The sequence below is a fragment of the Pseudophryne corroboree genome, chromosome 6, assembly GCF_028390025.1.
Source record: "Pseudophryne corroboree isolate aPseCor3 chromosome 6, aPseCor3.hap2, whole genome shotgun sequence".
In the NCBI taxonomy this organism is placed as follows: Eukaryota; Metazoa; Chordata; class Amphibia; order Anura; family Myobatrachidae; genus Pseudophryne; species Pseudophryne corroboree.
In genome coordinates, this window is record NC_086449.1 from 120,823,096 (window position 1) to 120,835,581 (window position 12,486).

A 12,486-nucleotide genomic window follows, 5' to 3' on the forward strand; every position below is an offset into this window, starting at 1 on the left:
CTTGAGGCAGGAGCTTCTCTATTGGTGAGGTCGCTGTCCAACAGAAGGGGTGCACATTAGTGGCTTTGAAAAAAGAAACTCAGTTTTCTGTAGTGATTGGGAACCAGCTGCCCACCATCAGGTCTCTGTGTTTCGGGACTGGGCTGTAGAGAGTTCAGAGGAACCAGCCCGTCTGCAGTATCTGCTTAGATTCTAATGGGACAGCTTACACCAAATCTGCGCAGAGCAGAGGGCTGAGTACATAAGGATGGTGCCCAGAACCTTTTCCTCTGCCTGGCGATCATCAGCATGGATCGTTGCTCCAGGGGCATAGAACCCACAACAGATAAGCTGCTATATAACAATTACTGGCCATGTAATTACCTGTACAGCACGGTCCATCCCTTCCACATTCCCTCTCTCCAGGTGTAAGGAGAGGCAGGTCAAGGATATGCAAATATCTTAATCCGAATAAAGGCATGCTCAATGTGATGCAAGTGCAAAATAATGAGACTTGTTTCTGACTCAAAATGAGTGTGTACTAAGGATGACCAAACAAGTGGTCACTGTTCCACTGCATTCTCTGCACTTTCTTACTAACATCTGGTAGATCCAGAGCAGAGGTTGATTAGTCCATTTGCAGCCAATTAGGGCTACAGTGAGCCTTTTGGACATGCAGTGTATTAGATAACCTTTGCATAGGTTGTGTTTATGTTAAACCTCTGATGATAAAGGATTAATGTAGTGTTCGTTAACTGTCAAGTGGAACTGTATAAGATTGCAGCCTAACTAAAAGGGATCATTTATTGCTTTGTGACCAGCAGAGAAGCGGTTAATACAATTATACAGTAGCAGGCAAGTTAGTGGGTGAGAGTAAGGATGCCATTCTCCAGCGTCTCCCAGAATCCCTTGCAGTGTTGCCATGCACTGCCTGTGAGCCGCACACTCTGCATGTGTCAGCTTGAGCAGTTGTCACAGAAACAGGGCTTTAAATAATGCAATTACTGTAGAACAAGGAAAGAGAGGTAGAGACCGATTCTACTAACATTAACTCTCCTCCTTAACTGTGATATCTTTGTTTCTGTTATTGAGTTATTGCAAGAACCAGCTGCCAGTTCTTGGGTCCATGTATTCATGATGACTGATTAACCATTTCTGTGCTCTCACGTGTCTTGTACTGTGTATTTCACAGATGTATCTATCTGCACTTTAGTATCAGGGAAGAGGGCATTTTACCTACTTTCAGGAAGCAATGTTCCGTGCTGTCCCCTACTAGCCATATGGCTTTATCTTATTTTCTTGCTCACCGGTGGTCTCTGAACTACACTTAGAAAATACATTTGTATCGCTGCACTCACTCTCTGCGGCATCGGTTAGATGCAGACCAGTCTAATAGCTCTGCTAGCCCAGACCAAGGGCATTACTATAGCAAGCTGAGGGCTGGCTGTGGAACTATAGTGCCTCAGCTGCTACATATCTTCTTTGCAAATGTCAGTCAGCACTGTGTAACCAAACGCTCTTTCCACGTTATGTAGAGTGACCATATTATCCCTTTTACCCGGGACGCTCGTGGATTACACAGGTTCTGTGGCTGATTAAAAGCAGCTGAAATGTAGGCTTGAAGTCAGCCAGCCACAGAACCTGTGTAATCCATGAGTGTCCCAGGTAAAAGGTATCATATGATCACCCTACGTTCTGCATGTTCCGTTCTCTTTCTGCCGGTGGCAGCCTATTCCTGTTTCTTTTCCAGTGACAGCTCAGTGAGAGATAGCTGTGTTCAGTGGGACCCTGCACATGCACAGAGAGGCGGGAGCGGAAATAGGCTGGGGCCTTTCATAGCCATTTTGAAACAATATTGGATTTAAACTTTTTTGGGCCCAAGTGCAAGAATGATTGTTGTGTGTAATGTGGGTGTCCAGTCTGCTCTACCTGCATCGGTCATATGTGAGACTGTCAGCTCTTCTGCTTCCACCGAGTCTGAGCTACATTACACTTTCAGCTGTGTGATCTCTCATTCCAGGATAAGGCTTATCTTCTGATGATGGTGGATCCAGACGCCCCCAGCAGAGCCAATGCAATACGCAAGTACTGGAGACATTGGTTGGTCCCTGATGTACAGGTGAGAGAGACACTGAAGTAGAATAGATGTGTAGGATAAATGCAGCAGAGTGGAATAATGGATTCCACTAATCTAATATAATAGATTGGGGGGTGGGGATAAAAAGAGAAAGAGCGTTATATTTTATTTCAGGTTTCATTATCACAAGACAATAATTACAATAGGTTCTAATTAAGCCAACCTGCTAACTACCAGTTCCTAGAGAAATTAGCAGCAACAATGCTTCTCCCATCGCAGGTTAATGAGATATTATAAGATTTGGCTCCCGAGTCTTATTATAACAAAAAATAAATTACACCATGCACAGTAAAAACAAGTTTCTATGAGGTTTTTCCCTGTAAGTGTCTATCACACTGTTACCTAAGGCACATTTTGCACTGGTCAACCGCACATAAAGCACAGCAGTCCTATTGGTCACTGACAATCAGTTCCGCCTGTTCCTGTCTGAAGGTGTCCTGCCTCTTGCCTGCATTGTTTGAACTTTAGAAAAGAGTTAATAAAGAGAAATAAAAGTATAACATTCAGACCATCTTCCTATTAATTACCACCCATAATGGTAATAAATGATGCTTAATTATACTTAGCTAGCCGGCAATGCAGGCAGAGACTGAACTCTGTCGGCTTGATAGTGAATGTAAAAGCACTGTACACCCACGTTTCCAAGCATGACTCCTTTCTATCTAATACACTCACATATGCTTTATGTACTATAATACGCTATCTGGTATGCACACGCCACTTGGTCATTGATGATTGCAGGGTAGGTTCATATAGCAATAATTCCCCATTATCTGGGGGTCATAAATTCATTTTGCTTTCATATGGGGATGGGCTCTTGTCAGTGATCACTGATCTCCCCATGACTGCTGTATTATGAATGCAGCGTTGAGGCGCTTTGCCCACAGTGATTGTTGTAGAGAAGGCATGTTACAGAACTGCTAACATGACACATGTAGGTAGGGAGATGTTTGTCTGGTATGTACCCCCACTGCTTTTAATGAATAGATGTAGAAGACACTTTTCCTGTCTTTTCGTTACAAATCAGACAATGGTCCTCTGATGTTTCGTAGTTATGTGGGGGCCGTTTACTACATGACCAAGCTGTAGGATCGGCCAGGAACCTGTTACAGATCATATGTAGTCACCATCGACTTCTTCATGGGAAAGGATAGAGCCTAAGACCACCGGTACATGCAGAAATCTTTAATGGAATAATGTACCAATAATGTAAAATAGAAAGACTATTATAAGCCATTGAGGAGTTTTAATGTGAGCAGAAGTCTGCAGACTGAGTACTTTTATACTAGTAGTGGGTATGGATCTGCAACGTCACGGTTGCTGTCCTTTTATTTTATGATAAGGGAAACATTATGTCTCTATATGAAATCAGGATGTTAGTTTAAGGGGATCCAGGTGTTTTACCCACACTGACAGAGGAATATTCTGGCACGGAACTATATAATATAATGTACCAGGTGAGTCATGTGACACAGGTGAGATCACTACCTTCCAAACACAGGGATATTATAGTATGCCTATGTTCATGTGTTTTACATATATATATATATATATATATATATATATTCCTCCAATATGAACGGCACTCAGAGACTCTCATAATAGGTAAATTGTATTCAGATCAAGTCAGATCAAATGAACGTTTTCGGGGACACAGCCCCTTCCTCAGGACCACAGACATTGTCTGTGGTCCTGAGGAAGGGGCTGTGTCCCCGAAAACGTTCGTTTGATCTGAATACAATTTACCTATTATGAGAGTCTCTGAGTGCCGTTCTTATTGGAGGAATATGAAACTGTGCTGAACTGGACACCGGAGCATTTAACCTGTATTTGTGAGTGCCGGCTGAATTGGATCTTTATATATATATATATATATATATATATAGAGAGAGAGAGAGAGAGAGAGAGATAGTATGTTATGACTATAAGTAGTTCTGATTGTTGACTCGGCCATACTGTCAGCACGCATTCAGGGCCAGGGCGATGCCCACAGGTCAGTTTCTGGGCATATATGGCTGTCTTAGGGCAAAGCTGTGGGGTGATGCTTATACAGAGGGTGTTTCAGAATTGTCCTGTCCCATAAGCAGAAGCAGATATCACAGCACCACTGACTCATCCCAAAAGCCGAACTCTGCAGTTACCAAGGGAACCATCAGGATTAGTGATATGCAGAGGGTGGGGATTGCCTGAGAGGGTAATGGGGGGCTGAGAGTAAGTCAGAGGAGTTTAGGAGCACAGGGGGTGACTGACATTATAACAGGGGGGTATTTGGGTTAGCAGGAGTCTGATTTGCAGAACTTTGTTCTCCTTCATCTCCAGTCCCCAGCTCATCACCTCTCTGCATCTCACACCCTGTGTTTCCCTTGTCTCCGGTGTCCTCCCCCTGCCTCTCCTTTCTCTCCTGTGTTCAGCTTTCCCCTATCCCTGTCTCCCACGCCTGGTCTTTCTCCTGTTATTCTCTTACGTGTCTGAGTGGGAGATTCCTTCTCACACGTGGCCAGGGAGTGGGAGCCTGCTAGAGCTTCCCCGAGATCCAGCTCATCTGTATTACACTCAGCCCTATAGAACTTACACTTTAATAACTTCACTGTCATCTTATAGTGAGACACATGGATCCACCAGTACATCCTCAAGGTATACACTTATACTACCCTGATCTACCCGACTAATGTTATAGTAACAGAAAGACAGTGGCCCAGATTTATCAAGCCTTGGAGAGTGATAAATTGCACGTGATAAAATACCAACCAATCAGCTCCTAACTAGCACGTTACGGGTTCTGTTTGAAAAAAAGACAGTTAGGAGCTGATTGGTTGTTACTTTATCACCGTGCAATTTATCATTCTCCAAGGCTTGATAAATCTGGGCTACTGTCTTGCACCCAGCAGTTTATACTGCTGCACGTCCTGCACTGTCCGGCCTTCCATTGTAGATAACATTTATATATATTTTTATGATCAAACTTGTTGAGCTTTTGAATGTTGCTTCCATAAAACAATAGAGTTGTTGTTTCTTCCTTCCTTTCGATTTTGTTTTGTATCTCTACATAATCATTTCAAACATTGTTACAAGGGACACAAATGAGATACCATCTGCATGTAGATATACAGGAGGAGGCGTTAGGGTGCACCCGTCACATGGCAACATTATTGTTTCTAAGATATAAAACGTGAACTTTTATTTGTGCCACTCCCTTAGCCAAATCTCATTTACATAAGGTGCTACTGGCAATAGTCACATACCCAGCAGAGGCGGCCATTTGTCCAATATTCATAAAAAAATACAGCCTTTGTGTTAATCCATAAATAAGGTTTTACCTACACCTGTGTTGCATTACATAATACAGACGCAACAAGACGTACGTATTGGGGTAAATTTACTAAGATGGGAGTTCTGTTTAAGATGGGATGTTGCCCATAGCAACCAATCAGATTCCAGGTATTATATTCTAGAAGGTGCTAGGTAAATGAGAAGTAGAATCTGATTGGTTGCTATAGGCAACATCCCATCTTAAATAGAACTCCCATCTTAGTAAATTGACCCCATTGTCTGGAAGTTATAAAGCTTCTGTGAGTGTTTGTCATAGTGAGTGCAGCAACAGGCAATGCACTATGGCCATGTGTTGTGCTGCCTGTATACTGTATGTACGTGCCATTATCAGGACAGTAGATTTCTGGAAGAAACAGATAAAGTGATACATAGCTATCAGTGATGTATTATATTGGAAACTATTATTTCTCCTAAGTACATAGACTCATACAGATGAAGCTGTACATTTTATTGGACTGTAACTGTTGGATTTCTGCTGACATGTGGCCTGTGGCCACTGCAGTGGGGCTTTCCTACATACCACCCACACAGCCAGTGTCAGGGATCCCCTGCTTGCATGATGCAGCCTCTCAGCCCCCTCAGCCGCACATCAGACATTGGCTTCTTCTTCTTTCTGCACGAATGACTCGGTGACATCCTCTCGTCACCTCCCACGGCTCATTCTTTCACAGTCTTCCTCTCTGTCATGTGACTACTGTCCATATGAAGGGGAATATGCACAGACATTGTACTTTTACTTCAAGTCACAAACAATATTGTGTGTATGCATATTCACATACATACATACATACACTGTGTTGGACTGGGGTATGAAGGGCCCACCGGAGGAATGCAGTGATAGGGGCTCATACTTAGGGGTGTGACCAGTCTACAAAGAGGGTGTGGCTAGCCTCCACAGAGGCTTGAAATGCACAATAGTCTTGTGCAGTGTAATGCAACATATCTACCATGTATAATACAAGTGCACAGTCTGGAACCTGATCCCTAGAGGAAGGAGTGGGCCCCCAGGCAGTGGGGCCCACTGGTGGTTTTCCCTGTACCCCTGTGGGCCAGTCCGACCCTGTATGTACATACATACATACATACATACATACATGCGCATGCATTTATAAATGCATACATAAAGTACAAACACACACTCTTTGTCACATGCGGCCTGATGTAATGCCGCCCAAGCCCGCCGGCCGTGCAGGATGCCAGCCGAACTCGGACATTTTCTTTAAAGGGGCAATAACTTACAAGGCATGGTTTTGCCTTGTAAGTGATTGCCCCTTTAAAAAAAACGTCCGAGTTTGGCCGGCATTCCGCACGGCCGACAGACTTGGGTGGCATTACATCCCGTCGTTGGTCTGTACAATCTAGCACCCAGATATTTGGGTGTACAATGTTCAAACACCTGATTGGCAGCCTCTACTGTCGTACTTCTTAGTGCATTTTTACAGATGAGCTGCCCCCACATGATGTATCATTTTCAATAATAATCATAATAACAATAATAATATTAATAATACTAATAATACATTTATACCCTGAGCTTTCAGCAACTTTCTGTCGCTCCTTTATCCAAGCTCCAACAGGGCAGCAACTTTCCCCTTCAGGGCACTGTTCACACTACTACTAAATATAGGCATTGGCTGCCTCTCTTATTGTGTTTTCACATTGGGGCGGGGAGCGCTGTATCCTCCAGCTGAGAGATCTGGTAATTATAGTGTTAAAAGTGTAATTTGAAAGGAAACCCCCAGCAGATTATGAATGCAGCCTCTTTTCCGGATTTCTCACTGTAGAACAGTGGTTCCCAAACCTGGTCCTCAAGGTTCCCTAACAGTACAGGTTTTAAGGATATTCATAGCTGAGCACAGATGGTTATCAAAATTAATGAGGTACTAATTAAGTCACCTGTGCTCAAGCATGGATGTCCTTAAAACCTGGACTGTTAGGGTGCCTTGAGGACTGAGTTTGGGAACCACTGGCAGTGCCGGATTACCAAATAGGCAGAGTAGGCATCGGCCTATGGGCCTTTTTAGGGGATCCGCGACCACTGATCAAAATAATATTGATTAGATCCTGCAAGAAAATGACAGTCAGGCTTTCTAAAATTGTTTCCAAAAGATAGAAAAAATGAATCAACTCAAAAAGACTAAAACTTTACATTAAAGACTCTATAGAGAAAGTACTGTATCAATGTAATGTACCCATTAACGACTCAAAGTACATAAACCATAGACCTCAGAGTCATATTACAATTTCCAGATTGTAGACTGTTGGGTGGTAAAATGAAAAACGTATTAGGAGATAATTTGCGAGGGGGGGCCCAAGATTTTGACTGCATAGGGGACTCCACAGGGTGTAATCTGGTACTGACCACTGGTGTACAAGGAACACTGCTGGGAGAACTTACATACATCCTCCTGCCAACATGACTCATTTATTAAGAATAAACATTCTATTAGGCAAGAACCAAGAACTCTGATGCACTTGCAGGGGTAGCCAACCCTTGTCCTGGAGCGCTACCAACAGTTCATGTTTTCCAGGCCACTTGTGGACCTGTAGAATGTGTCGGTTAGGAATGAATGCACCATGTTTGAAAATGTGACAGTAATGACTACACCTGTGCACCAGCTAAGTGGTCTGGAAAAAGTGAATTGTTAGTAGCTCTTGAGAAACCGGGTTGGCTACTCCTGCACTAGGGTACTGAGCGTTGGTTTCTATTGGAAGGTTTTATTGAATCCAGCAGCTTTCCCACATCTCTGCTGCATTTGTCATTAGCTGTGCTCGGCAGACAATATTTGACTGACTTTTAGTAGAAGGGATCTGCAAACGATTTTCTTCCATTTTATGATTAGTAGTGACCTGCAAAGCATTGTTCACGTGCTTGTCATTAGTAGTGACCTGCAGAGCATTCTTGTATGTGTTTGTCATTAGTAGTGACCTGCAGAGCATCTTCCCCAATCTTTGCCTTAGTAGTGATCATCAGGGCTTCCTCTGCTACCTAATCCACACATAGCAAGGAGTGCCACGATCTATCCCTCTCCTTTAATTGGACAAGGTAAATGTTCAGACCATCACATTTGCTGCTGCCCTGCAGGGGTGTATCTAGGGGTCCAAGCGCCCCTGGCAAAGTAAGGGGCTGGTGCCCCGCCCCCCCTACACACATTTGAAATAAGGTGTGAGTATTGGAAATGGGGCATGGTCTTATGGGGGAAGGGCGTGGACACAATAGTACTTCCAAATCAAATTATGCCACACAGCAGTGTTCCTTTTTCACATTACACCGGACAGTAGTGTCTCATATTCACGTTATACCATCCCTCCCCCCAACCCTAACCCACCCTTCCCAAACCCTGACCGTAACCCCCCCCCCCCCCCCCCCCCCAAGCCTCTTCAGTGGTGTCTAACCCTAACCTACCCATCCTAATCTCCCTCCCTGCAGACTAACCCTCCCACCCCTGCAGCCTAACCTTAACCCTCCCGCGTGGCTTGCCAGTGGAGACTTTGGCACCAACTCGATCCGGATTTTGGCATTCTGCATCGCTATCTATGTTGGGATGCCAGCATCAGCATTCCGAGCAGTTTCGGGATGCTGGCATCAGCTTTCCGACCGCCGGGATGCCAAACGCCGTCATCTTGACTGCATCCCGAATGAAATGCTAATGATATGCTGTGAGATGAGCCTCAAATGGACCCAGCCATTAACCAAATACCATTAGTTGGATGGTAGAAGTGCTTCCTGTTAGAAAAAACATCAGGGTGCCATCACTTCCAAGATAAAATGATCAATTATACAATTAACTGATCTACATTTCCTTGAACATGGCCTTGAAATAGGTAAGGTATGTATTTTCTTTATTACACTCAAGTTAAAGTTTTCGCTTACTTACTAATTCCTTACATCTAACATGCATGAAAATCGTGTAGTGTTCCAGGAACTACAGTCCCTTCTCCCAAACACTGCCACTATTTTATTATCTTCAATAGCACTGTGCTATATAACAATTGCTGTGTACCTGGTGAGAGTCTGTTACTGCCGGCGCGGTGCTGGTGTCCGTCAGCACCACACTGCACTAGTGATCAGACTAGTGTCCGGCAGCACCGCACTTGTAATCAGACTCAAAATAAACTACAGTTCCCAGCAGCCCTTGCTGCCGGGAGCTCCCAGCAAATAGGGCTGCTGGGAGCTGTAGATTATTTTGAATATGATTACAAGTGCTGTGCTGCCGGACACCGGCACCGCTTCAGCAGTAACAGACTCTCACCAGGTACAGTCTGATATTACTACTTTTTTACCCTTTGGCCGCGGGTGGCACTGCCTGGCGGCGCCCCCTCCTTGCCTGGCACCCCTGGTGAGTGCCATCCTGGCCAATGGGTAGATACACCCCTGCTGCCCTGAACCGCTTATCAAAGCCCTTTGGTTAAATTCATGTATAATTAGGTTCATCATGTCACAAAAGAGCATTAGCTTAATGTTTATACATGTTTTGTATTGTATTATCAGCTGGTTAGTTACTATGGGTTACTGCACCTGGGCACTGTGTTTCTAGGTAACGCCCATCCTACCCTGTAAATAGCAATGTGTGCTATACCAGACTTCTTCCTGTAATTCTTTCACATAGAAGCGCATGTTACTCTCCCCAGTCACAAATCTTAAATGTTTTAAATACTTTGTTCTTCCTTTTGAGATGGACTAATGTGAAGAGTTACTTCCATCTTTACGTTATGTGCGGTGAGGTGAGGCAGAGCCTTTCCTGCCATACTAACGTATGCACCAGAGTTTTGACTATATAAAGTTTATGCAAAATACAAAGACTATGGGGGTCATTCCGAGTTGATCGCTCGCTAGCAGTTTTTAGCAGCCGTGCAAACACATTGTCGCCGCCCACCGGGGAGTGTATTTTCGCTTTGCAGAAGTGCAAACGCCTGTGCAGCAGAGCGCCTGCAAAATCTTTTTGTGCGAAACAAGACCAGCCCTGGACTTACTCTTCGTGTGCGTTGATTATAACGTTGGAGGGTTGGCTTTTGACCTCACACACCCGCCCAGCCACGCCTGCGTTTACCCTGGCACACCTTCGATTTTCCAAACACTCCCTGAAAACGGTCAGTTGCCACCCAGAAACGCCCCCTTCCTGTCAATCTTCTGAAAACGTCGCTAGAACCTGTGCAAAACCACAAAGCTCTTTGTACCTGTGCATCGTGCGTGCGCATTGCGGTGCATACGCATACGCAGATTAGCCGTTTTTTACACTAATCGCTACGCAGCGAACAAGGGCAGCTAGCGATCAACTCGGAATGACCCCCTATATTAGAAATATATCTTCTTTGTATTATTCTAATCAATTTTGTAGTCAAAACTCTGGAGTAAAAAGTCTTCACCTACCTTCCTTTTCCGCACATCACTGGCCAAAACTCTGCGAATTTCCAGCAGTATATACTGCTGCACCCAGAGCCGGCCCTAACCAATATGATGCCCTAGGCAAGATTTTGGCTGGTGCCCCCTAGCACCGCCGCTAGTTCTGCAGGATATGCCTGGCATGAGTCAGCTGGCAGCTCTGCTAACGTCGGGCGCCTTTTGTTTATGAAAATGCATCTTATTTGCATTGCTATGTGGCTAGGATGCACAAGCAGCTTCTGCTGATTAAAATGATATGCAGCATGCCTATATTCTGTGTGAGACTGTGGCTGTATCTGCATACGAAATGTTACATTACAGTGATTTTCAGGAATACACGCAACGTAGCATTTTGTATGCAGATACAGCCGCAGTCACACACAGAATATAGGCATGCCGCATATCATTTCTCTGACGTCCTAGTGGATGCTGGGGACTCCGTCAGGACCATGGGGATTAGCGGCTCCGCAGGAGACAGGGCACAAAAATAAAGCTTTAGGATCAGGTGGTGTGCACTGGCTCCTCCCCCTATGACCCTCCTCCAAGCCTCAGTTAGGTTTTTGTGCCCGTCCGAGCAGGGTGCAATCTAGGTGGCTCTCCTAAAGAGCTGCTTAGAAAAAGTTTTTAGGTTTTTTATTTTACAGTGAGTCCTGCTGGCAACAGGCTCACTGCAACGAGGGACTTAGGGGAGAAGAAGTGAACTCACCTGCGTGCAGGATGGATTGGCTTCTTAGGCTACTGGACACCATTAGCTCCAGAGGGATCGAACACAGGCCCAGCCATGGAGTCCGGTCCCGGAGCCGCGCCGCCGACCCCCTTGCAGATGCCGAAAAGTGAAGAGGTCCAGAAACCGGCGGCAGAAGACTTTTCAGTCTTCATGAGGTAGCGCACAGCACTGCAGCTGTGCGCCATTGTTGTCACACACTTCACACCAGCGGTCACTGAGGGTGCAGGGCGCTGTGGGGGGCGCCCTGGGCAGCAATGAAATACCTATACTGGCTAAAAGATACATCACATATAGCCCCTGGGGCTATATGGATGTATTTAACCCCTGCCAGGTCTCAGAAAAACGGGAGAAGAAGCCCGCCGAAAAGGGGGCGGGGCCTATTCTCCTCAGCACACAGCGCCATTTTCCCTCACAGAAATGCTGGTGGGAAGGCTCCCAGGCTCTCCCCTGCACTGCACTACAGAAACAGGGTTAAAACAGAGAGGGGGGGCACTTATTTGGCGATATGATTATATATATTAAGATGCTATAAGGGAAAAACACTTATATAAAGGTTGTCCCTGTATAATTATAGCGTTTTGGTGTGTGCTGGCAAACTCTCCCTCTGTCTCTCCAAAGGGCTAGTGGGGTCCTGTCCTCTATCAGAGCATTCTCTGTGTGTGTGCTGTGTGTCGGTACGTGTGTGTCGACATGTATGAGGACGATGTTGGTGAGGAGGCGGAGCAATTGCCTGTAATGGTGATGTCACTCTCTAGGGAGTCGACACCGGAATGGATGGCTTATTTAAGGAATTACGTGATAATGTCAACACGCTGCAAGGTCGGTTGACGACATGAGACGGCCGGCAAACCAATTAGTACCTGTCCAGGCGTCTCAAACACCGTCAGGGGCGTTAAAACGTCTTTTTACCTCAGTCGGTCGACACAGACA

The 12,486-nt window shown here is 45.1% G+C and overlaps 1 protein-coding gene across 1 annotated transcript in view; it reads left to right on the forward strand.

Moving 5' to 3' along the window:
- PEBP4 (phosphatidylethanolamine binding protein 4) overlaps positions 1 to 12,486 on the forward strand; it is a 192,433-nt gene that overhangs the window by 131,989 nt on the left and 47,958 nt on the right. The window contains exon 4 of the mRNA XM_063931780.1: positions 2,000 to 2,098. Coding sequence (XP_063787850.1) covers positions 2,000 to 2,098 — 99 coding nt within the window. The remainder of the gene's footprint in view (positions 1 to 1,999; positions 2,099 to 12,486) is intronic.